The sequence below is a fragment of the Gobio gobio genome (assembly GCF_949357685.1).
Source record: "Gobio gobio genome assembly, chromosome: 3".
In the NCBI taxonomy this organism is placed as follows: Eukaryota; Metazoa; Chordata; class Actinopteri; order Cypriniformes; family Gobionidae; genus Gobio; species Gobio gobio.
In genome coordinates, this window is record NC_137099.1 from 13,625,891 (window position 1) to 13,652,662 (window position 26,772).

General features: G+C 38.0%; 1 protein-coding gene across 1 annotated transcript; it reads right to left on the reverse strand.

Annotated features, from left to right (window-relative positions):
- Positions 1 to 1,541: 1,541 nt before the first annotated feature.
- On the reverse strand, positions 1,542 to 26,772 carry micall2b (mical-like 2b). Its single transcript, XM_079811840.1, has 17 exons — positions 26,433 to 26,772; positions 25,669 to 25,717; positions 23,020 to 23,161; positions 21,335 to 21,483; positions 20,952 to 21,082; positions 19,050 to 20,201; positions 17,003 to 17,335; positions 16,650 to 16,816; positions 13,573 to 13,621; positions 12,892 to 13,082; positions 9,886 to 9,953; positions 9,457 to 9,574; positions 8,451 to 8,553; positions 8,285 to 8,358; positions 6,043 to 6,157; positions 4,356 to 4,402; positions 1,542 to 3,222 (listed from the first exon to the last, which is right to left on the reverse strand). Exons 1-17 carry the CDS (start codon positions 26,573 to 26,575, stop codon positions 3,137 to 3,139), a joined length of 3,117 nt encoding a protein of 1,038 aa, XP_079667966.1. The 5' UTR covers positions 26,576 to 26,772; the 3' UTR covers positions 1,542 to 3,136.

The window sequence follows — 26,772 nt, forward strand, 5'->3', positions numbered from 1 at the left end:
TAATCAAAATCTGAAAAGTAACTTCCGGTCTGGAATGGCGTTCCCTTTCCGATGACGGCAGTTTGACGGTTTGGGTTTGAATATCCTTAACCACTCCCCTCCAACCGTTAGTCCACTATGAGCAAGAGATGGAGAGGAGGAGCGCTGAAGTAAAACCCTGCCCTCAATATTCCGTTTAACTTGGAAATACGTCACAGCACTGAAATAAAATCAGTTGCAACTTCCGGTTCACTGGGACTTTAAAAAAAACAAGCAAGCCCAGCTCAGGTGAAAAAACTAACGTAACACAATTTTCCATAAAAAGTAACGGAATTAGTTACTTTTTTTAGGGGGTAACGCAATACAACACTGATGTTGCTTTTTGCACGTTTCACTTTCAAAGTGAAATGTCCAGCGAGTGGCACTAAAAGCAAATTCAGTTTTATTCGAAAGAAATGAACGTGAATCTGGCAATGTTTTAATATGCTGGTTGTTGTACGTACTGTGGCAGTTTGGGAAAGAAATTTCAGGGGAGTAGCGATAAAAGTTTAATGCTCTATCGTGTTTAAAAAATAACCCTAAACCTAACCAGTACTGTTAACAAAAGCAAACGTGAAATGAAAACGCATTTGCTGAAGCAACCCCGCCATTTTAACTGCTTCTTCAAGTCTTTGAGCTCTTTTATCGTGACTCATGTTTCACTGGACTTGTGTAGATGACTACATCAGAAAAGCCATACATATAGAGCTGGTTATGTTGACATGTATTGGTTTACAAATCATGCACTATGGCAAAAGCAACATGAACATGATCTGTTAAACGGCTCTTTTTGTGTTCCACAGAGGAACTAAATTTTTTTTGCAGGATTCTCATATTTAACAGACTAAACAAGATCACAAACCTATATTCATCACTCAATTCAAGCAGCAAACAAACACTCTTAGCATAAATGCATATCAAAAACAGTGCCACATGTAAAGCTCAATGGGGTGTCCTCGGTTGTAGGCACTTTCAGTGGATCAGATGGAAGGAAACACAGGTAATCCAGTCGCCATATCAGCGCTGACAGAGCATCAACACGTACATTAGCATATGTTAGCATTCCCATTCTTGTGGTCTCGCATGCTCTATAATCTGTGTCGCAGCAGATTTCTTCATCGAACGACAAAGCCAAACGGAGACAGAACCGGAATAAATTTGTGTGCATTAGAAGCCCACAAACACATGCTGCGAGACAATTGCTAACAGACATTATTGAGATGAATCTTGGTCAGGTAAGTGTGTACACAGACACAAAGTCAGTACCAAGTCAGTTTCATAGGGATTCCCCAAAATAAGACCAAGCATTCAGTTTATTATAATCTGCAATGTTAGGCGTTTTCCAAGAGTGTTTACTCTCACTTGTTGTTAAAGTGACATTCTATGCTGGATCTTCCATACAGGAGGGGACACGGAGGCCAACAGCTATGAAAATCACGTTATTTTACCTAAAGGAGCCGTCTTTTTTTCAGTGTCCACATTCACTGTTCAAAAGTTTGGTGTCATGTTTTTTTTTTTTTTTTAAGAAATCAGTACTTTTATTCAGCAAGGACTCATTATTCAGTGATTAAAAGTGACAGTGACATTTACCTTGTTACAAAAAAAGTTATATTTTTAATAAATTAGGTTCTTTTTAACTTTCTATTTATCAAAGAATAATGAAAAAATGTATCACAATTATCAAAATTGATAATATGAAATGTTTCTTGAGCAGCAAATCAGCTTTTCCCTTCACAGGAATAAATATTTTAAAATGTGTTAAAATAGAAAAGAGTTAGATATAAGAAACATTTTGCTTAAGAGACTCATTTAAGATATTTAAAAAAATTGTATACTTAATTTTTACAGACCCCAAACTTGAACGGTAGTGTATACAAATTCTATATAATATTTGTACCTATATTATTACAATTAAAGGGCATTTTGCCATTATATACAAAGGGCAAAAAGTGGCCTTTTAACTTTAGAAATAACAGAGGCTCATATTACAGTTTTCAGGTGAAAAATAACAATGGCCATACCTAAATTTCAAGGTTGTTTTTTTTGCATTAATTTTTTAAAATGGAAATTTGTAATGCTCACACAGCAGTCATGGTTAAAAAAGTATGCAAACAAATTTGTGTTGTTAATGGAAAATAAATTAAAAAGTGCTGCATAAGAGAAAAGGTGTAAATAATTGTATCTGATAACTGCAGACGGACTAAAAAGAAAAGCATTCCCGTTGATTATTAAAAATTTATTGTACACAGTATAAAGGTTTGAAAATAAATGTTGGGCACTGGGTGAAAACAGAAACATTTAGGCTTAAATTAAATTAAAAACTGTTTTGGTATAAATACTTAAACAGTTTGTTACACATTTTAAAGATACCTTTGATCAAATACAGCGAAAAGAGAAAGGAAACAAAAAGTGCAGAACATATGCAGACAATTCATATTTATAGAAAAAACAATAAATAAAAAGCTACCTGGATAGTGGTTAAAAGCGTAATCCTAGTTCCGTAGCAACATTACAGACTCTTAAATGAACAATCCTAAATCATTTCTTAAAAAGACCCTATTAAATCAGTGCTCTCACAGAGAAATGAGATGGCAAACAGTGTCCTATCGCTGAAACCAGTCACCGTCTGCCCCCTGCTGCTGAGACAGTATAAGTGTGTCAGGTTAATAGAGTATTAAAATGATTAAAATAAGAAAAATATATTCCCAGCTAAAAATTCATGTAAAAAAAAAAGTCAAGCATCAGAGTGAATATAGTACAGTCGGACCTCAATCTGTCCATTTCAGCTTTGATCCAATATGAATCAATATGACGTAAAGACTTCCTTTCTCTCAACACTGTCCAATTCCCTAAAGAAACACTGACTGAGAGAAACAATCTACATTATTCAAAGGATTCAAGTGCAAAACGATTGCTAACAAATGCACAAATCACACCCACAAAGACAGGAGATGAGGAGACGTGTGCAAAAGCGTGTGAAAAAAAAACAGTGTGACAATACATGATGCGATTTCACAAAAATACCATTTGTTATAATCTGCCATTTAGATTTTGTGATCTGACCTCAAACCGCAGCAGAAACATTCGGTGACAAAACACACACACCCCTCCATGAGGATCAGTCTTCAGCAGACGGCCGTTTACTTTTCATGCTAAACCACCGGGATATGGAAGATTTTCTCTTGACTTTTTCTTTCTTCATATCTGCAAATGGTAGAGCACAACCCATACTTAACTGCAAGGTACATAAAGTTCATTTCAAGAGGTCGTTTACTAATGGTGACCACAGTCTCATTTGGGTCCACAGAACATCGGTAACAGCTTCCAGGGCTTTCAGACCGTTTTTAGTGTCATGAATTGCAAATGGTTATGACTTTTGCCCACATTTATGCACTGGTTTAATTGGGTTGGTAAATTATACATTTTATAATAACTCATTTTAGCATTGAAAATGCAGACCGATCATTAGCCAAGGCTAGATACCTATGGTTTCCATTAGTGATCATTAAATCAAAATTGGTTACATTACTTTTCCTGTTTGGCCTTTCAAAACATGGAATATATAAACATGCACTGAGTAATTACTCCCAAGATTCATAGCATTTGAGTTGGTGGGTGGAGAGTTGAACAGGTGCTAGTTATTCCAAACAGAAAACTTTAGTTTTACCGTCAGTGATAGAAACTAAAAAAACAGAACTGCTGGGTTAAAAGTGCAAACAATATTGTGCAATTAATGCATGTTTTTAATTAGAAAACTTTCCTAGCTTTCCATATTTAGCACATCAGATACCAATGCCTTTAAATGACAATATTGCCCTTGAGTAAAATCTCTTGTGCAGTCAACTTTACTAAAAGGGTTTACAGGGTATTACTTGCCTAATATCTCTGTTTATATTGTTATGTTGACTAAAACCAGACACTAAACAATACCAATAATAATCCTCTGTGCCATCATTGAACAAATGGTGACAATAAACAATTGCCTCTCTGTTGCCAGCCTCTTATTATTTGCAAACAGGAAGGGATGTTCTTTTTTGAATCATCTAACAGAATGGACTATAATAAATAGAGTTGGCTGCAAATTTCTGCCTCTTTAAAATCGGAGCCAGCTGGTGCACAGTAATCAGTTTCTAGCTAGGGAAATGTAATCTAATCTATTGAGTGAGAAATGCTGGGGAAATGTGGCAATGTATGTTAAATTCCTTAAAATATTTATTGTTAAAGGTTAAATATTTACTACTTTTGCTATAGTTTATCTTTTTTAAAGGCTTATGGGGGAAAAAAAATATGCAAAATATTTTTATTCTCAGGGTTTGATGCTACATAATCATACTTACCAAGATTCTGCATCATCTTATTCAGCTGTTCATCCTCCTCTTCCTCCCTGTGGATGAAAGTGTAAAAAGAGCAGCAAAAATTATGTAAAGGTTTTATGCATTAAATAGCAGTCTGGTTAAATATAAACAAGCAAACAAATAAGTGAATGTTATTTAAGTATACCCATTTTTTATTATACCCAGTATACTTGGCCATATTGTGCATATTATTATAAAGCATGTTTTACATTTTTTCATTAAAATGTAGTAACTTTCAACTCTTCTGCTGATGTAACCAAGGATGCAAGGAAAAATGTCCAATAATATCATCAAATAGCATTCAAATCTAAACCTAATTAAATCCCAATAAGCAATTTTTTTAAATCGCTGAATTAAAAAATGTTCAGTTTCTTTATTTATGCGATTCTAAGCAGTTATATAAGATTAGGCAAGATTTAGCGATTTGATTATGATTTTATATACAAATATATACATTATATCATACATCTCATATGATGTATATGATATGAGATATATATATGAGATATATGATATCACATATCATATAAGAGATACACACACCGATCAGGCATAACATTATGTGTTGGTGTTTTGTTACCATAACAACCCTGACCCGTCGAGACTCCACTAGACCCCTGAAGGTGTGCTGTGGTATCTGGCACCAAGATGTTAGCAGCAGATCCTTTAAGTCCTGTAAGTTTCTTTTTATGCTTTCTTTTTATATGCTCATTGTCTTACTGTGCAGCACTTTGGCGCAACTCTGTTGCTTTTAAATGTGCTATTGAAATAAAATTTGACTTGACATGCCCACTGTTGGCGCTTTCGGCGTTGGAGAGGGGTCAGCATGGGCACCCTGACTGGTCTGCAGCTATTCAGCCCCATATGCAACAAACTGCAATGCACTGTGTATTCTGACACCTTTCTATCAGAACCAGCATTAACTTCTTGAGCAATTTGAGCTACAGTAGCTCGTCTGTTTGATTGGACAACACGGGCCAGCCTCCGCTCCCCACGTGCATCAATGAGCCGCCCATGACCCTGACGCCGGTTCACCGCTGTTCCTTCCTTGGACCACTTTTAATAGAGACTGACCACTGCAGACCAGGAACGCCCCACAAGAGCTGCAGTTTTGGAGATGCTCTGACCCAGTCATGTTAAGTCAAGTCAACTTTATTTATATAGCGCTTTTAACAATGTAGATTGTTTCAAAGCAGCTTTACAGTGTTAAACAGGAAAATAATGCAGCATAATTTTATTCAGCTGTATAGCCATTCTGGAGAAAACGCTGATGTCATCAGTTCATTTCAATTATCGTACAGTGACAGTGTGGGCTTTAGATCAATAATTAGATCAGTAATTTAGTTTATATGGTTAATTTAGTTTATTAATTAGATTTATTTCGATGTTTAGTTGAAAAATTGAGTGTCCCCAACTGAGCACGCCAAGCCAGAGGCAACAGTGGCAAGGAAACCAAAACCCCATTAGGTTTTACCTCATCTAGCATTACAATTTGGCCCTTGTCCAACTCGCACAAATCCCACTAACAGGTGCCATGATGAAGAGATAATCAGTGTTATTGACTTCACCTCACAAATAGGTCATAATGTTATGCCTGGTCGACGTATATCTCATATCATATTTCTCATATCATGCGAGATGTGTGTGAGATACGTTGCATTCTGCACACCTCAGTCTGTCTTCATCCAGCCCCTCTACTATGGCATTCCGGTCGTTCACTATCTCCACAAGTTTGGCCATCAGCTCTTCCTCTCGTTTACGATCACGATAGGTCTTCAGACTATCTACAGGACACAAAAATATTTTATAGCTAGATTAGATTTTACTTTGAATACTTTGATATGACACACTTAAGCCTTTAAAGGGCATATTGCAGGTAAAAATTTTTTCGAGATTAATATATAACCTTGTATGAAAATACCATATGAAAAGGTAGTGCAGGATTTAAAATGTTTTAAAAAGACATAGGAGCACAAATTTAGTAGATAAAGTGGCCATTTCGTTGGCCGCATGGAAAAAGCGCTTTTTTTTCAACATCGCGTCATATTACGTCACGAGAGGGAGTGGTTCGCCGAGCTCTGCGTTGGCTTGGCTCAGTGCAGAATAGGTTGGTATTCAGTAGAGTCTGTGTATTTTCGGTAGTTTTTCTATTCCAATTTATCATTGTCATGGTAAATTATTATCCAGCCTGTCAGGGCATCGAGTCCACAGGTTTCCTAAAAAAAAAAAAGTTAGGAATTCTGCATGGTGGCGTTTTGTGCAGGTGAAGAAACGGGACTTCCCTTCGCGCATCTGCTTCAAAACACGGTGGTGTGTGTAGTGCTTTAGACCGGAGGATTATCATCCCGGCGATATGATGGAGTCAAATATTGTTATACTCATGTAAGGCCGGCTACACACTGGCTTGCGTGACGTGAGCGTGGCGTTTTCTATCTGTAGACCGGCTACACACTGCAAGCGTGGCGTTTCTGTTGCGTTTCAGCTTTCGCGTTTTCTGTGTCTTTGCACACCAGAAGCGTGTCTGACGCGGCGCTGCTGCTGCTGCTAGGTGACGTAGTGGAAGGCCTATACTTCATGTTAAACATAAAATATATATATAAATATTTATATAAATATATAGCCTACTGATACAGCAAAGACAACGTCAGCACTCGGCAGTATTGACGGCCGAATAGGCTACAAAATATTTTGTTCTCCATTGGCAGGTGCAATATTTGAAAATCGATATTATATACATTTTTTTAATTACAATTATATCTGCATTTATGTCAAAACCTAGAGACTTTCACACATAAAAAATGTCATTTATTAATATGTATTCGTGTCAAAATGACAAACAGCTTTTCCTATTCTATTTTGCCTGGAAACGCTTCCAACACTCTTGCGTGTCGCATCGGTTCTATTTCTAGCATGTGCTTTCGGCATGGCTCGAGCCGTGCTTCTTTGCCGTCGTGTTTACATTAATGAATACAAAGTATGTACATTAACACAAATGAATACAGTCTCACACTTTTTCGAAAAAAAGTTCTGAATTATGTGATATTTTATTCATGCCATGTATGCACATTCAAGTTCACTCAAATGCATACTCAAAACGTCATATACATCCTCACACTAGCGGTGAATCGGCACGAAATAAACCCATAATACAGAATTAATGAATAAAGGATAAACACAATAACACAACGTTCTGTCTGTGGTTCGGCGGCCGGCGGGAGATGTGACGGTCCCGGATCCGTCAGAATAATCAGTACAGTGTTGTGATCTGAGCACAGTGATCATATCGTTAGCTAGCTTTATCTAGCTAACACTGGTCTCTCTCCGAGACACCTGCCGCTGTTCTCCACTGTTTCTCCTCACATAAATACTCAATCTGTCTCCTGTAATCGTTGTTCTGTCTAATCCTGGTCTGTCCCTAATTGTGTGTCATAATTGTATGGCTGTGGTCTGCCATAAGAGTATTAATAAACATTTATAATGTCCTCAGCGTCCGAGCTGTCATTGCGATCCATTGTTTTCCTATCGTTGAAATTCACCGCACTCCCTCTCGTTATGTCACGTCCGGTTTTGGCATTTTTAGATGCGGAAGTAACATTTTCTCACAAAAACGACTCCAAAAGCCTTAATAGTGTATTTTAAAGTATATTTTAAAGAAAATCTAGTTCCTACATTATTTTTCTATACATTGACTCACTGGAGTCTCTAACCTGCAATATGCCCTTTAAACAAAAGTAGACCTCTTGAATAAGACCAAAAATCAAGCTGTTAGTTGTTTGTGTTAACTACAATAGTCTACACAAAGCTTCATCAGCATCCTGAGATGCAGTGACCACAAAAGTATGAATGCCATAGCATTATACAAACAAAATATTAAACCAAGTAGATGATAGACTTTCTAGTGTCTTACAAACCTGGTTTCTCCATCAGTCTCCTGAGCTCTGACTCAACACTGGGCTGCTCTTCTTCTAGATCCTGCGTCTTGGCACTACCATAACACAAAATCACAGCACTGTTTAATACACAGAGCATTTAGAAATACAGGATATTCACTATCAGCTTTCAACAGTTTGCACATACATGTACACAAGCTCGGATTCGCGTCTCAAGTAGACCTGTTTGTTTCTGATGAGGGTAAACCAGTCCACCATTAAGTCATTCATTAATGTGTCCTCTTCTCCTTCTGAAGAAAAAAAAAGAAATGAAAGATTCATTTACACATGGTTTCATTCTTTTACCAACAAATAAAAAAGTTAAAGAGATGAGAATCTAGTAATATTTGTCTCCACCTGCTGGAGCACCAGAGGACGACATCAGTCTCTGAATTGTTGTTTTAATAAGCATGCTTAGACCACCAACACTTAAATCTCTAATTCATTAACATATATTCATCACAATATATAGCATTATAAATGTGTATTACATTTTTTAAAGGGATAGTTCACCCAAAAATGAAAATGCTGTCATTATTTACTCACCCCCAAGTTGTTCCAAACATGTATGAGTTTCTTTCTTCTGCTGAACACAAAGGAAGATACTATGGAAGTCAATGGGTGTTGTCATCTGTTTGGCTACTGACATTCTTCAAAATATCTTCCTTTGTGTTCAGCAGAAGAAAGAAACTCCTACAAGTTTGGAACCACTTGAGGGTGAGTAAATGATGACATAATGTTCATTTCTCGGTGTTTATATCTGTGGAAATGCATCACAGTTTGTGAAAAGGATCCATAGCAAATGACAATGATCTAACCAATTCTCAAACCAAATTAAGTCGCGGCCTACATTTGTTATTTTTCAAGAAGCAGTTTCACTGGGATATACGTAACAATAGAGAATATATATTTAATATAATGTGAAAAGTTTGTAAACGTAAATTCATAATATGTATCTATTTTGCTAAAAAAAATTGCAAAGGAAGATTTATTTTAATGAGAAGTGTATATGACAAAAGACTATAGTGAATAGATCCACTTCTCAGTAAAATAAATCGTTCTTTGTCATGCGAGTCTCTATGGATCGCTTCATTTTATTTGATTAACTGTAAAAGGTAAGCAGTTTCTTAGAGAGTGTGTGTTTTTGTACAGACCCTCATCGCATTGTCGGAGTTGTTTTTCCAGCTCTACTCCTCTTTTCTCCAACTCGTTCATATTCATCTCAATTTCCCTCAGTTCATTCTGAATGTCGTCTTTCGGAATGTAACCCGGCTAAAGCAAACAGACACACAAAATGTCAAATGTGAACTTTTGCACAAATTACTCTGTACAGATCCTCAGTGGTTGATTTATTCCTTTCAGAGCTTTTTTTAGTCTATCTGAGGAACTGAATAGATGGTTCAAAAGTCTGGGCTTACGATGAAGTCACTCTATTTTGATTCTAGCAATCTATTCAAAGATAACGGTGCCCCAAAGGGTCCTTTTGACTCTCCAAAACAGTCTAAATAGGCCCCTTGACAAAATAATCCCTCAACACTCACATACATCAGTGCAGACAGAAATACACAAGTTTTGACACACACCTTGTGCAATTTGTGAGTTTCAGTCCCTGAGGGACTCGCAGGAGATACACTGCTGCCACTGCTGGAGTCTGGAAGACAAAGAGGAAAACACAGATGAACTGAGAAATGGAGAAACTAAAAAACAAAAATGCACTGCACGCAGTGCTCCTTTATACATGTTAATGCAATTTATAGTAACGTTAATTTATTAATGCAAGTTTGGTGGTACCCTTAAAGTGATAGTTCACCCAAAAATGAAAATTAGCCCATGATTTACTCACCCTCTTTTGCCTTAAGTCGAATTGCGTACGGCTTTCCGCCGGAAGTTAGTTATTTTAGTCTATAAAGTTTTAAATATGGATATTTTTCTTACACAAACGCGCCACTTCGCTTCAGAAGGCCTTTATTAACCTCCCAGAGCCGTGTGGAGCAGTTATATGATGGATTGATGCACTTTTATGGACTTCATAAACAAGACAACAATTCACTGCCATTATAAAGCCTGGACTTTTTTTAATATAACTCTGATTTTATTCGTCTGAAAGAAGAATGTCATACACCTAGGATGACTTGAGGGTGAGTAAATCATGGGCTAATTTTCACTTTTGGGTGAATTTTTGGCATTACCTTGGTTTTTGGACACGGTACAATTCATTTAAGTTGATTACATTAAACTGATATTCTTTGAAATAATTTGAACGACTATGTGTATAACTATACTGTGTGAGAATATAATGGTTTTCATACACTGCAAAATTATCCGTAAATCAGTATCTTGATCTTGTTTTCACAGTAAACAAGATATGTTTACATGAGAAGCAAAATTTTACTCGTTTTCAGCAGTGTTATTGTTAACTAAAACTACATTGTTTTCAGTGATTGTAATAAAGCTTAAATAAAAACAGCAAAAATATTATATGAAAAATGTAAGCTTAAAAACCTTAAAAGGAAAATGAAATGTTGCATTGGGAACCAATTTAAACAAATAATTTGAAGTAATAAAATGACTAAAACTGAAATACAAACTAAAGGAAAGAAATAAATGAAAATGACAAAATCCCATAAGATTTATAAAACTTCAAAATGTGAACTGAAAACATACAGTGGGGCAACAAAGTATTTAGTCAGCCAGCCAAGTTCTCCCACTTAAAAAGATGAGAGAGGCCTGTCATTTTCATCATAGGTACACTTCAACTATGAGAGACAGAATGAGAAAGAAAAAAAAAAAATCCAGAAATGCACACCGTCTGATTTTTAAAGAATTTATTTGCAAATTATGGTGGAAAACTAGTATTTGGTCAATAACAAAGTTCATCTCAATACTTTGTTATATACCCTTTGTTGGCTCACCCAATGACAGAGGTCAAACGTTTTCTGTAAGTCTCCACAAGGTTTTTACACACTGTTGCTGGTAGTTTGGCCCATTCCTCCATGCAGATCTCCTCTAGGGCAGTGACGTTTTGGGGCTGTCGCTGGGCAACATGGATTTTTAACTCCCTCCAAAGATTTTCTATGGGGTTCGATCCGGAGACTGGCTAGGCCACTCCAGGACCTTGAAATGCTTCTTACGAAGCAGCTCCTTCGTTGCCCGGTTTGGGTGTTTGGGATCATTGTCATGCTGAAAGACCCAGCCACGTTTCATCTTCAAAAACTTCCGAAATCTTCAATGCCCTTGCTGGTGGAAGGAGGTTTTTACTCAAAATCTCACGATACATGGCCCTATTCATTCTTTCCTTTACACGGATCAGTCGTCCTGGTCCCTTTGCAGACAAAACAGCCCCAAAGCATGATGTTTCCACCCCCATGCTTCACAGTAGGTATGGTGTTCTTTGGATGCAACTCGGCATTCTTTCTCCTCCAAACACGACAAGTTGGGTTTTTACCAAAAAGTTCTATTTTGGTTTTATCTGACCATATGACATTCTCCCAATCCTCTTCTGGATCATCCAAATGCTCTCTAGCAAACTTCAGATGGCCTGGACATGTACTGGCTTAAGCAGGGGGACACGTCTGGCACTGCAGGATTTGAGTCCCTGGGGGCGTAGTGTGTTACTGATGGTAGCCTTTGTTACTTTGGTCCCAGCTCTCTGTAGGTCATTCACTAGGTCCCCCCGTGTGGTTCTGGGATTTTTGCCCACCGTTCTTGTGATCATTTTGACCCAACGGGGTGAGATCTTGCGTGGAGCCCCAGATAGAGGGAGATTATCAGTGGTCTTGTATGTCTTCCATTTTCAAATAATTGCTCCCACAGTTGATTTCTTCACACCAAGCTGCTTACCTATTGCAGATTCAGTCTTCCCAGCCTGGTGCAGGTCTACAATTTTGTTTCTGGTGTCCTTTGACAGCTCTTTGGTCTTGGCCATAGTGAATTTGGAGTCTGACTGTTTGAGGCTGTAGACAGGTGTCTTTTATACTGATAACGAGTTCAAACAGGTGCCATTAATACAGGTAACGAGTGGAGGACAGAGGAGGCTCTTAAAGAAGAAGTTACAGGTCTGTGAGAGCCACAAATCTTGCTTTTTTGTAGGTGACCAAATACTTATTTTCCACCATAATTTGCAAATAAATTCTTCAAAAAAAATAGACAATGTGATTTTTTTCTCATTCTGTCTCTCATAGTTGAAGTGTACCTATGATGAAAATTACAGGCCTCTCTCATTTTTTCCTCTCTCATTTTTTTAAGTGGGAGAACTTGCACAATTGGTGGCTGAATAAATACTTTTTTTGCCCCACTGTAAAGGCCAATTTCCAAATATTAAATTCTATAATAGTATATAAATAATAGGGGAAAAAATGGTTTTAAAGCATACATTTATATAATTATTTTGTTATAAACACAACCCCATATTTTTAATGTCTTATTGTAAACACATATTTTCAAGCTTTACGCATTGCTTTGCAATAATAGATAGATTTTTTAAATAGTTTTCAAACTTTTGACTGGTAAATCTTTGCCAGAACAAGTACATGTTCTTTTGTGACCTTATGAACAAAGAGATATTTCTTCACATTTTCCTAAGGGCTTACCACTAGGTTTAGCCCTGTTGTTTATCGGGCTAGGGGAGGGCCCTTTGGGGGAGGTGATGCTGGTGGAGATTTTGGGGGTAGATGGAGCAGGAATGGATGTGGTGGTGATTCCCAGACCTGATGTCTGCGGAGAAGCTGCTGCTTCCGGCTTCGTGGATGGTGAGCCGTTGCATTCTATATTACTGGGAGTTCTAATAAAAAGGAAACAAGAGAGAGAGATTAAACTTTTCTGCTGTGTTTCTGAGCCACTAAATGTTTAGTGTCTTCCCTCACCTCTGACGGGTGAAAGTTTGGGAGGGTGGGGCAGGAATTTAAAGGGGTATTTACAGGTGAAAGATCTTCATGGGGGAAGTGCATGTGCACTGAGCTCTATTGCTCTGGGGACTTTCAGATACGACCCACCGCTGATCTTATTGGGCGCAGCGACTTTACACGACCATCAAGAAAACCAATCGCAATAGAGTGTGAAGAAGTAGGAGGGAAAGACCTTCTGGAGAATGAAGTGGTTAATCAATGAAGAGCAGGGCGATTGGGTTAGGGAAATCATATAGAGAAGATGATAATACATGATTTTACTGAGAAAGAACATGATTAATCTATTCTTCCTACGCTAAAGAACAAGACAGTAAAAGATCAGAAGTTGGATTCATTTGGAGAGACGACAGAAATGAGGAAACTTACTTCACAGGCTTGAGCATAGACCTCCAGTCAGATGGAGTAGTATCATTTTCTGAAATTACAATCAAAAGATTTGAATTATATCTAAATAGCTTATAAAGTTTACACACAGCTTTTTACACCTTCAAAAATTGACAGAGCAGATATTTAAAAGTGAGAAAAAGTAAGTTATAGTTATTAATTTTTTTTTAATAGGATTTATCCAATCAGGATATGTTCCTACTTCAGCTTCCTTGTTGGTCTAATAATATTCATATCAAATAGTGTTCATTTCATCAGCTATTTTTTAAAGGGTTACTTCAGTGATTTAGCATTAAGCTTTGTATTTAAACTGGGTCATTTATGCAGTAGAAATGTAAAATTATTTTATAACTTGGTGCCTTCTAGACTGAGAAAAGACAGAAAATGTATTTTTGTCTCATGTGGATGAAAGACAACAACTCCCAGAATGCACTTGCTTCGCTGCCCTACGAGGACACTCCGTACACAGTCGTTTTGATCTTCATAGTAATACAATAATTTTGTTCAGTTAGAGAATAAACACTACATTTAAAAACTGAACATGTCTTTTCAATGCCGAACGAAAGTCACGTCACAGAGTGTCAGATTTCATTCATGTGAGATGGTGGTCCAGTGGGTTAAACCATGGAACTGACACACAGAAGATTGCTGGTTCAATCCCAGCGGTCACCACCAGTGTGTCCTTGAGCAAGGCACTTTACTCCATGTTGCTCCAGGGGGATTGTCCCTGTAATAAGGGCACTGTCGCTTTGGATAAAAGCGTCTGCCAAATGCACAAATGTAAATGTAAATTCATCACGAAGAGCCGAGCAGAACTGAGGTAATGTTAAGTGCCAGTCTGGCGCGTTTTCAGATCGCATATGGAAGTTAAACTATCACAGGAATTAATTGAGAAGTTGAAACACACACTCACACGATCCATTATGAATGTCCGTGCGGCCGTCTGTGTCTTACATTCTGTGCGTGAGATCTCTCGGGTTGATAACATGCGGAACAGCTCCATCTAGTGGCTGTAGGCTTTAGCCTCTGGTCAGAAAATCCTCAGATGACGCAAAATGGCGATATTTGCATCATCGGAGGATTTTTTCCAGAAATAAAATGCATAATTCTCTCGTCTCAGGGGGAAAGTACCATAATTTGAATATACTACTGGGTTTCTACTGATACAGAGCCTAATGCTAAATCACTTACCCTTTAATATTTAGTCCTGTGTCAAATGTCCTTTTAGTTATCATATTTAATCAACCTTGTCCTTATTTTGTTTAGTCGAGTTAGTCGAGTAAATGTCTGAGCATTTTCAAGAAAATTGTATTATTATTAATCAATGGTGAAAACAGTTGTGCTTTTTCCTGGATTTTTCAGATGAGTAGAACGTTAAAAAGAACAGTATTTATTTGAAATAGAAATCTTTCATAATATTATAAATGGTTTTACGGTCACTTCTGATCAATTTATCACATCCTTGTAAATTTCTCTCATTTATAAATTATCCGCTCTCCTCTGTTCCGTATTGAAGGTGTAAAAAGACCTTTTTAGCAGTGTATTTTATACCTCAAAATCGTATAAACCTCAAATGGAAATGTGGCATGACATTTCCAATTATAATAAATAAATAAATAAATTAATTAATCTAACACAGAGAGGGTGCTTTTCCTTCTCATTTTAGGCTCCTTCCACACGGAGACGCGTTTAGCTGTACATGTAAAAAATTTGTATCGTATGAGCGTTTCGTCCACACGGATCCGCCGTTTTGGGAACTTGAAACCGGTATTTTTTTTAAACCGGGTCCCAGAGTGGATAAATCTGAAACCGACACCCTTGCGTTTTCGTGTGTACAGAACAGCCAATCTGTATATTTTGTGAAACGTAATGTCATCAAACCACGTCCCGCACGGTAAAGACTAGAAGGGATACAACTACGGGCACTGGGCACGCGCACATCAATATTGCGTCATTTAATTACTGTATTTGCATTATTGTAAGGGTAGGTTTAGGGTTGGGGTAGGTGTAGGCGTTAAAGGGTTAGTTCACCCAAAAATTTCAAAACACGGCCTCATGAAGCTTCGAAGCGTTATGAATCAGTGAGCCGAATCATGATTCGGATCGCGTGTCAAACCGCCAAACTGCTGAAATTTGGCGATCCAAACTGCTGATTCGACTCAGTGATTCATAACGTTTCGAAGCTTCATGAGGCCGTGTTTTGAAATCGTCATCACTATATAGGTCGTTATTTAGGGTTTTTTTGCACACAAAAACTATTCTCGCCGATTCATAAAGTTATTGTAGAACCACTGTAGTGAGATGGACTTTGTAACGACGTCTTTAGTACCTTTTAAGGGTCTTGAGAGTGTACCGTGCCATTGTGCCAATGGAGGCCTTTCAGAGCCATCAGATTTCAACTAAAATTTCTTCATTTGTGTTCCGTAGACGAACGGAGGTCTTACGGGTGTGGAACGACATGAGGGTAAGTAATTAATGACAGAATTTTCATTTTTGGGTGAACTAACCCTTTAATAAAACACAATAGCAAACTAATTTGTTATTTTATCGTGAGATTTTGCCTCACTTCCTACCATTGCTGTACCCCTTCTAGACACAACTCTTCTTATCTGTTTTTAGTGTATCTCTGTGGCAGAATTACAGCGCCACATACTGGCTTGGCATGTATACTACATCGTTTTAAGTCGGTTTCAGTGGTTTCGTGTGTACGCAGATAATTCTTGAGACGAGGGGGGAAAAAAAAGATTGGATAGGGAAAGCTCTGGCTTCATGTGGATGTGGATTTAGTGTCCACTACACACCACCAGAGGGACTTTTTGTTTGACAGGAATGTGTTGATCAAAAACCAACAAAAGCTGCTGATTCCAATTTTGAACATATCCTACTTTAAAGTCACTGTAAAGTGAGGATTTTAAGCATCTATTTTAAAACAACATTAAACGGTACAGAAAAATCAAATCAGTCAAGCAAAACCATCTCTGCAAACAACCAATAAAATCATGCCCTGTAAATGATCAATGTATGAAGTGACAGAGTATTGGTCAGTTTGTCTTCCTCACCCTTGCTGTTGGACGACAGCGTGCTCACAGGCCTGGATAAGGTTTTATCTTTGATCCAGGATGGCGCTGTAGCAGCGGGGGCAGTAGGTTTCACATCGGTATCCAGTGCTTTGAGACGCACCCTACCAAAGGGGCCTTTAGCACCCGATTCCACAGGGGAAACATTACTATGGAAACCAAAGTGAGAGGAGAATGTGTTAATGGATCAACAAACACTTCAACATGGATTTAAACAATACTTGACAGTACATAGAGGGTATAATTCTGTTTTATGACACTTCCACCATATAAATCCAAGTGATAAAATCAAGGCCAACTATGTAAAGCGCTTCATATAGGTGAATGTAGCTCACCTGCCGCTTGCTTTCAGCCCAGCTGGATTCGGAGACAAGCTGTTATAATTATTTTTTTCCACCGTCACCATCTTTCCAATCACATCCTTGGCTTTCTCCTTTTCATTCTCCTTCTCTTTTTCTGTGTCCTGTGTTTTTGCCCAGTCTCCCACCCGTAGCAGGACTCTGTTTTTACCTGCTCCGGCTCCTGCAGCGACTCTAGGTGTTGTAATCTCTGTTGTAGGAGTAACTTTTACTTTTACTGTACTTACAGATGTAGTTGTGGTGTGTGATGATGAGGTGCTCTTACTGTCAGACACAGTACTGATGGGATTGCTGCTGGACTCAAAGAATCTAACCAAGGAAAGAAAAACAATATGAAGGTTCTGGTCAGTACAATTAGATGAATATTGTCAAGTTATGGTCAATAACTGATAAATGGCCAACATTGAAATTAAACCGTCTAAAAAAAGTAAAAAAACACCCCCACTAAAATCAATAGACTTAACGGTACATTTACACGACATCTATGTACAAAATATGTAACCATGTAATAATGTTCCTTTTGCGTTTTTGAAAAGTTTAGCCTACGACCACTTTGTCAATACGATCCCGCTTCACACGGATACGCAAAAACGGCTAAAATTCCTACATTACGCTGCCAGGCCAGTAGTTGGCATTTTGTAAAGAAACACTACGTGCCTATAAACTAAACAGGAAATATGCAAGCGCATGATGTTAACCCGTTTTTAAAGGGTGAGTTCACCCAAAAATGAAAATTAGCCCATGATTTACTCACCCTCAAGTCATCCTAGGTGTATATGACAAACTGCGATGCGTTTGTGTAAGAAACATATCCATATTTAAAACTTTATAAAATAAAATATCTAGCTTCCGGCTGATATTTACAGTTACGCTCGTCAGACGTAGCGCAAGCCTTTTAAACTGCGAGAGGAACTACACTTTTTTTCGTAAGTTGAATACGGAAGGCGATCGGTCGGAAGCTAGATATTTTATTTTATAATGTTTTGAATATGGATATTTTTCTTACACAAACGCATCGATTCGCTTCAGAAGGCCTTTATTAACCCCCTGGAGCCGTGTGGAAAAGTTATATGACGGACAGATGCACTTTTATGGACTTACGATACAACAATTCACTGCCATTATAATGCTTGGATTAGCCAGGACTTTTTTAATATAACTTTGATTGTATTCGTCTGATAGAAGAATATAATATACAACTAGGATGACCTGAGGGTGAGTAAATCATGGGCTAATTTTCACTTTTGGGTGAACTAATGCTTTAAAAGTTTGCATTTTCAGGTCAAAAATTGCAGTTGTTGAGTAAATGAGCAGCCAAACCACACACAAGTGTGTCATTTAAACTCCCCCTAAATGCTTAAGTGAGTTTAGGAATCACAACGTTAAATGACAGTAAAAGGGGATCTAAAAAATTATAAATTGGGGAAATGAACATGCACAGTTAAATATTCAATATTGGCCAATATATGTTACATTTTTTACCAATAAATTGAAAGTTGTAATATTAGCAGACATGATACTGATATTTTATGCATCTCTACTAACAGTCTTTGAAATACAATCCAAAAATCTGATATACAATAAATTCTTAACAAAAAACACCAATATTTTATGTAACTTAGCACGGTTATAGTACTTTTGTAGTTCTTTAGTACTATTATAGTACTATATTTTCAGGTTAGCTAAATTTGAGTTTTGTTATGCATTTAGCGATATTTATTTTTTTTTATTCCATAAAAAGCTTTAATTTATTTTTAGTTATTTTGGTAACTAGTTAGGTTAATTGACAAGGAAGCATTTCTATTTTCATGTAAGTTTTTCATCTTATATTCATAATTTATTTCAGCTTTATTTCAAACTGAAAACTATTTTTATATTTTTATTTTATATTAACAACATTGATAAAAAATGCAAGAGAAACACACTTGCACTGTCAGTCAGTACTGGTCACAAACTATATTTTATCCAAAATATAACAATTACACAAACAGAATATCAGAGTGCTGAACTGAAAGACTTTCACCTCTTTTTGGCTTCTTGGCTTTTCTGTACACTGTTGCTTACAGCTTTAAGAGGCTCCGTGGGTGTTCTGGGGTTAAAAGAGGTTTTCACAGTTGTTGTCTCTGGTGTTGGTGTTGTTTTTGGTGCTGGCGTGACATGAACTGCTGGAGTAGGTGTGACAGCTAAATCACGGATGGGTGTACGGTCACTTTTATTGGCCAACCAACCCGGTTTAGATGCGTAAGGTGTTAAACCAGCTTTTCCGGTACCTCCACCTGATGCATTCTGGTCAGTCTTGGTTATCAAGGTAGACTGCGTCTTCGATGGAGTCACTGTGATGTGTGTGGTTGGAGCTGTGATGAGTGTGGTCGGCGTTACGATGCATGGGGTCGGCGCTGCGTTGAGTGTGTTCGGCGCTGTGTTGCGTGTGGTCGGCGTTGCGTTGAGTGTGGTCGGCGTTGTGTTGAGTTTGGTCACCGATGCGTTGAGTGTGGTTGGCGTTGTGTTGCGTGTGGTCGGCGTTGGGTTAAGTTTGGTCGGCGTTGCGATGAGTGTGGTTGGCGCTGCGTTGAGTGTGGTCGGTGTTGCGTTGAATTTGGTCGGTGTTGCGTTGAGTGTGGTCGGCGTTGCGTTGAATTTGGACACTGTTGCGTTGGGTTTGGTCGCCGTTGCGTTGAGTGTGGTCGGCGTGGTGTTGCGTGTGGTCGCCGTTGCGTTGAGTTTGGTCGGTGTTGCGTTGAGTGTGGTTGGCGCTGCGTTGAGTGTGGTCGGCGTTGCGTTGAATTTGGACACCGTTGCGTTGGGTTTGGTCGCCGTTGCGTTGAGTGTGGTTGGCGTGGTGTTGCGTGTGGTCGCCGTTGCGTTGAGTTTGGTCGGCGTTGCGTTGAGTGTGGTCGGCGTTGCGTTGAGTGTGGTCGCCGTTGCGTTGAGTTTGGTCGGCGTTGCGTTGAGTGTGGTTGCCGTTGTGTTGCGTGTGGTCGCCGTTGCGTTGAGTTTGGTCGGCGTTGCGTTGAGTGTGGTTGGCGCTGCGTTGAGTGTGGTCGGCGCTGTGATGCGTGTGGTCGGCACGGTTAGAGGCTTCTCTGTGCTTGTGTGCGTCCTGCAGATGAAAGTGCCCGGTTCTTTTCCAGCCTTGTAGGTGCCAGAGAGAAGAATAGTGGAACACTCTCTGCATCTGTTGAAAAGGGAGGTTGAAATTAACAAAACACTTAGAAACACCAATCCAGACTTAAACACAGAGGAAACCGTGCATTTGCAATTGCCGATCCCAAACTCTGGAACAGATTTTCACATTCGAAGCCCACATTACACATTAGCACTGCCCCTTCCATTTTGATTTTTAAAAGTCGACTTAAAATCTACCTATTTTCTTTGTCTTTTATCTTTGAATCTTCTCTGCCTCTGTGAGTGCATCTTAGGTTTGTATACTTTTATTGTACATAACGTCAGTCAGCCTTGGTTTTTTTTTTTTTTTAAATGTGCTATATAAATAAATATTGTATTGTATTGTATTGTATTATATTATATTGTCTAAAAAAGTCTAAAGGGCTATTTGCATTGGATATCTCTCTGATCATGAAAAGAAAATCAAGTGTAAATGTTTTCCAAGACATCAGGAGGTGAATGATTAGATTTTTAGTATATTATTCCAACAGATCTTTATCTTTACTCCCTTTTATTCTAAATGAAAAACAATGAACCTATGATAGTTGACGAACAGCAACAATTAAAGCAAAAACTGACAGCTATTACACAAATATTTCCCACATTACAATGCACGCATTCAATCATTGTGATGACAATTCAAACATGATTCACTAGTCATGTGGGGTGGATGCATTTGCATAGATGTGCTATTTTTACCCTTAAAGTTAAAAATAAATGAATAAAAGGATCAAGGGCTCAAAAAACATTAGCGACTTACTTAAAGCAGCTCCTGTGGTACAATTTCCCATCTACTAGGTGGCGCTGCACAAGGTGAACATGTTGGTTACAAACACTACAGCTGCTGCTCAGAGTTCCTGATTTATTGGCACGTTCAGCCAAAACTTCTCTCTGGAAATGAAAAAATTAAAAATGTAATCACTGTGCAAATGCCTCAATATAGATTTATCTCAATCAATCAAGTAATTATTAATTATGTGCAAAACATTATTTAGATAATTTATTTCAGAATAGTGTAATCTAAGACAAGGGTAGGGTTAAATTGCTCATGTGCCTCATTACACACACCAAAAATACAGAACTGTCAAACAGTTCGAAGTTCCTGTATGAGGTGACAGATGACAGATAAATTACATATCGTACCTTATTTTCGTTTGCCGGTTTCGGCACCTTAATCTCTGTGGCTGGTTTAGGTGGGGCGAAAACTTTAGCAGTGACAGGTTGGTTCTTCTTCTCAAATGGTGCTTCGTTAGACTCTTCGGCTGGTCTTTTAATCCCCGCCATACCTCCAACTGCACATCCAAAGAGTGAAATATTTTAGCAATGCTAAAAATGACTACATGGTAAACATCTTTAAAGAGGACCTATTATGCTTTTTTACATTTTCAGCTTTCTTTAGTGTGTAATGTTGCTGTTTGAGCATGAAAAAGGTCTGCAAAGCACAGAGTAATTTCAAAGAGAGTTATTCTCTATATCAGTGTGCACTGTTTCTGAACACCCTGAAACGCCTTCATTGTAGTCTTGAGTTTTCCTGGTTGAGTTGCGTTAGTGTGTTGTGAGATTTCCCAAACACGCTCGAAGATGTTGACCAGTCACAACACACTGGTCCAGCCGACCAATCAGAGCACACTGTGCTTTTCGGAATGAGGGGCTCCATAAAGACATTAACCAAACTAGGCTGCACATCCCCAAAACAGCATAAGCCTAAGCAGATCGTAGAACCATTGCCACCAATGCTCTCTACAATCAACTTAGCTCATGATGATTTTGAGAAACTCAGCCCAGAGCATTACTGACAGGCAGGGAAGAGTGGCGCTTCAACAATGTAAAATATGTGAAAAATAATGTGTTTTTTGAACATTCAAAACCACAAAAACAAAATCAAGACTTTGTAAAATGGCATAAAAGGTCCTCTTTAAGTGAAGGGTGTAATTTCTGCACCACTAGTTGCACCAAACAGAATCGCAAAAACTGAGTCTTCACAATATACTACTTTTATATTATCCTTACGGTTCTTTTTTGAACATAGCCTTTATCGCAAGATTAAAGGGGTACTTCAACCGCTGGGAGGATAAATGTGTATTTAAATCGGGTCATTTATCTAGTAGAAATGTGAAATTATTTTTGAAGTTGGTGCCTTCTAGACTGAGAAAAGCCAGAAAATGTATTTGGCTCTTATGGATGAAAGACAACAACTCCCAGAATGCACTTGCTTCGCTGCCTACGAGGCCACTCCCAAGCCACACCTACCGGTTACATCTCTTGTCCACCGCGGCACCACTCCACCGTCGTTTAGATTTTTTTATAGTAATAAAATAATTTAGTTCAATTAGAGAACAGACTCTGCAATTAAAAACTGAACGTGTCTGCTCAATACAGGTGTGAGCCGAACAAGTGTCGCAGCAGGAGTCAGATTTCATCTGTGGCCGTCTGTCTTACATTCTGTGAGTGAAATCCCACCCTTATGGGCGGGTTGAAAAAATGCGTAACTAGCTCCTACTACTAACTGTAGTCTTTAGCCTCTGGCCAAATGTCTAATGACGCAAAATGACGATATTTGTGTCACCGGAGGCGTTTTTTCAGACATAAAATACAGAAATCTATCGTCTCAGGGGGACATGAAGGGGGGGGATCATTCGAATATACAATCGGGTTTTTACTGATACAAAGATTAATGCTAAATCGCTGAAGTAACCCTTTAAGTCTTGTTTAATGACTTCTGTGAATATCTGTACATCTGAAAACAATTACATATTTTGTAAATTGGGTAGGTAACAGCTATGCAGTGACAGTACTGATATTTGTGTGTGTGCGTGCGCATATCTTACTAGGAGAGCGTCCATGGAAATAATTGTAGTACTGGGACACATAGGTCAGAATGCTGAGCCGGTCAGGCACTTTTAGAGCCACCATGTCTTCGGCATCCAGTAGGGCAGGTATACCCAACTCCTTCTCTGCCACCTCAAAAGCCTGGTTAAAAAAAATAAAAATAATAATTAAAAAAAAAACTTATTGTGAGGTGTAAGATTTTCACATGTGGGATTTGGCTATCAGCATTAAAGGGTTAGTTCACCCAAAAATGAAAATTCTGTCATTAATTACTTCCCCTCATGTCGTTTGACACCCGTAAGACCTCCGTTCATCTTCGGAACACAAATGAAGATATTTTAGTTGAAATCCGATGGCTCAGAAAGGCCTCCATTGGCACAATGCACTTTATTTGCGACTTATAGTGATGAACGATTTCAAAACACTGCATCATGAAGCTTCGAAGCGTTAGGTTTTTTTTGCGCACAAACTATTATCGTCGCTTCATAGAGTTATTGTAGAGCCACTGTAGTGTGATGGACTTTGTAACTTTGTGGTCTTTAGTATCTTTTATGGGTCTTGAGAGTGTAAAGTGCATTGTGCCAATGGAGGCCTTTCTGAGCCATCGGATTTCAACTAAAATATCATCATTTGTGTTCCGAAGATGAACGGAGGTCTCACGGGTGTCGAACGACATGAGGGTAAGTAATTAATGACAGAATTTTCATTTTTGGGTGAACTAACCCTTTAGGGGTGTTTCATTGTGTGAACATGTATAATAATCGCTGGAACATCTGTGTGGCAGAACAATTACAGGATTTCCTATTGATAGTGTTTTTAAATTAATATACCCCTATTATCAAGTGCTAGACCTGCAAAATCATTCCAAATTTTAACATGTTTGATATCTGTATCCTGCAAAAGGGAAAAAAAAACATAATGAATACAGTCTGTTGGTGAATATTTAACTTACTGAAAAGACATGGGGATGAATTTTTAAAATTAAACAACTATACGTTTGGTTTTATCAGCTCTTACACAGAATATATTGATTGACATTAGCTAGCTATTAAAACTGAATACGTTTTGAAAGTTCTCTTTGTGGAATGTTTGGTCAGTGTTATTCCATTCATAATCGTGTGAATCTCACTAGATCAACTTTTAACACATATCTTATGTATAGTTCACAATGCTACAAAGATGAACGGTTGGGAAAAAGCTTGTCATTTGTGGTGATTTTCCATCCAGAGGAGAACCATAATTCCTCCATGCCATTACGCACACACAAAAATGTGAACTTGGCCTGGATTTCTTTGGGGGAAAAAAAAACTTCGATCAAAAATAAACAAGAGCAGACATGACCAAGGAGAGAGAAATTAAAGAGAGAGAGAGAAAAAAAGAAAGAAATCGAGATATAATCTAGATCAAGAGGAATAAGAGGAGGCATTTCTCTGTAAAGATTCATTCAAGAACTCATAGAACTGGAAATGCGATTCAAAGACCACAAATCTAAATGTAAACACTGGCTGGGAATCGCTACAGATCATTACTAACACTTTCATGGCAAAGTTACAGTTAGCAAATGAACGTTGAGAACGTTAAGACAGTGTATTTTATACATATATTCTCTCCTTTTTTCTTATTTATAAAATAGCACAGCAATGAGAGGGGACAAAACATTTAATTACTTTTGCGCCATTATGTAGGTGACAAAAAGTTGAGCTCTTAGTCAGCGCCACGTTTCTATTTACCTTATCTCCACCCTGTAAACCACCTTATCTTAACACTTTCACTTTCTTCTCTCACACATGGCTCTGTTTGGAAAGATAATGTCTTCCTTACATGCACACAAAGCTATTCATAAGCTTTTCTTATTCAGATCTTTCATTATTGTATTCTCTCTTTCACAACAATGCCCTTTTGGACAACATTCCTTTTCCATGGAAACAGGAACGCAAGTGTGTGCAGATGATGATTTATAATGGTCTACAACAGCACAACATGTGATTCAGCTGCCTCAGAAACAGACTGAAACCACAAGAATAGGCCTCCAGTATGCATCCAGTCTGTCACATCTTAGTTGTGGTCAACCACACAAGGGTCAGATAGCTCCATGAGAGGTCTAGGAAACATGTGATCTTCTGGAATGAAGGCATTTCCCAAAAACGTTTGAGTTGTTGATCTGCTCTCTTACAAATAAAGAACCAAAAAGTTTACTAGCTGAGGCCATAAGAGAGCATTTTTATATTTAACAAAGAACTTTTATTCTCTAGTTCTTAAGAAAAATATGTTTATGGGAATGCTTTAAAGAACTTAAACCAACATACTGATGTGTGAACTGTTCACTGAAAGGTTCTTTGGGGAACCCGAAATGGTTCTTCTATGGCATCGCTGCAAAAAAAACCTTTAGGAAAGTTTATTTTTAAGAGTGAATGGTACCAAATGTTAATCTATTTTGTCATATTGCGGATGATCACTTTGAAGGGCTGTTAGTCATATGAGGAAATGTTTATTGTTAACTATTGTGGAGACGGACGGTTATGATATTAGAAGATAAAAACAGGCAATCTAAATGAATAGAATTTCCGTTTTACAACTAAATTGATAAATGTAATATGTTATGGTAAAGTTGATAAAGAGATAATTTTATAAAGTGAACAATATCTTACCCGTTGATTGTTTTCATAAATATTTTCCTTGCTCAAAGAGTCAAAGTCTCTGCAAGAGAGCAAAGTGATAGTGAGTGAACAGAAAGGGATTTTCCCACGACAAATATTAACAATGTAAATCAATCTGACACTAATACAAACACAAAAATCACAAGCATATACCAATGCCATGTCAACACACAAGTGTCAAATGCTCACAACTAGAATGTTACAAAACATTGAATAAACACAAAGTTTGAGTATTTCAAGCACACAATCTGTTTCCCATTATGTATAATAGATTTGTTTTGTTTTTTTAGTTTTAATGTCATCCAAAGTTCTCATCAAAACATTCTGAAATTCTAAAAGCTTCAATATTCTAAGTGCAATGTTCAAGTTCTAATGTCCTGGTACATTCAAAAAAGTTGTGATGTCCCAATTTGAAGGACGAAACATTTAATAAATTGTACGAAAAGTACCAATGTTCTCCTCCTAAATTTCCCCCCTAATACATTTCTTCACCCTAAACCCCAAGTTCTCATCATAATTCAAAAGTCATAGTAACTTTTAATAGTGTGTTATGCCCTCGTCCCAAGTTCAAAATGCCTTTTGCTTTGAAACACAATTCTAAATGTCCTAAAGTCTGATATAAGGTATACACAGTAAACAAACTCTACGTTTGAATGTTTAGCATTTAAAAGCTCGTCCAAAATTTGAGAAACAATGCTTTTCTGAGCACAATGCACCGCCAACCCGCGCGTTGTTCTATGGGGGATGTTACTTACATCAACTCCGGTCTGTATTTGTGAATTAGAGCGCAAAAAGCCAAACCGTCCCGGAAAGACGTGGTCATGTTGGTGATCGACACGTCCCGATATCCTTGACACTGGATTTTACACCACTGTTGAAGCGCTTTCACAGCAGCCATGGTGCGAAATCGATTCAATCCGCGACCAGTAGACTTGAAACTAAACACGGATTCTGAAACTACCTCCTTCCAATGGGGTCTACAAGCGAGGCGAACGCTGAATGTTGAACGCTTCACCCACACTAAGTGATTTTACCGTCAGCTGAAGTTGAGAAACCCCTGAAACTCCTGTGAAAATGTATGACGTCTTCATGGGT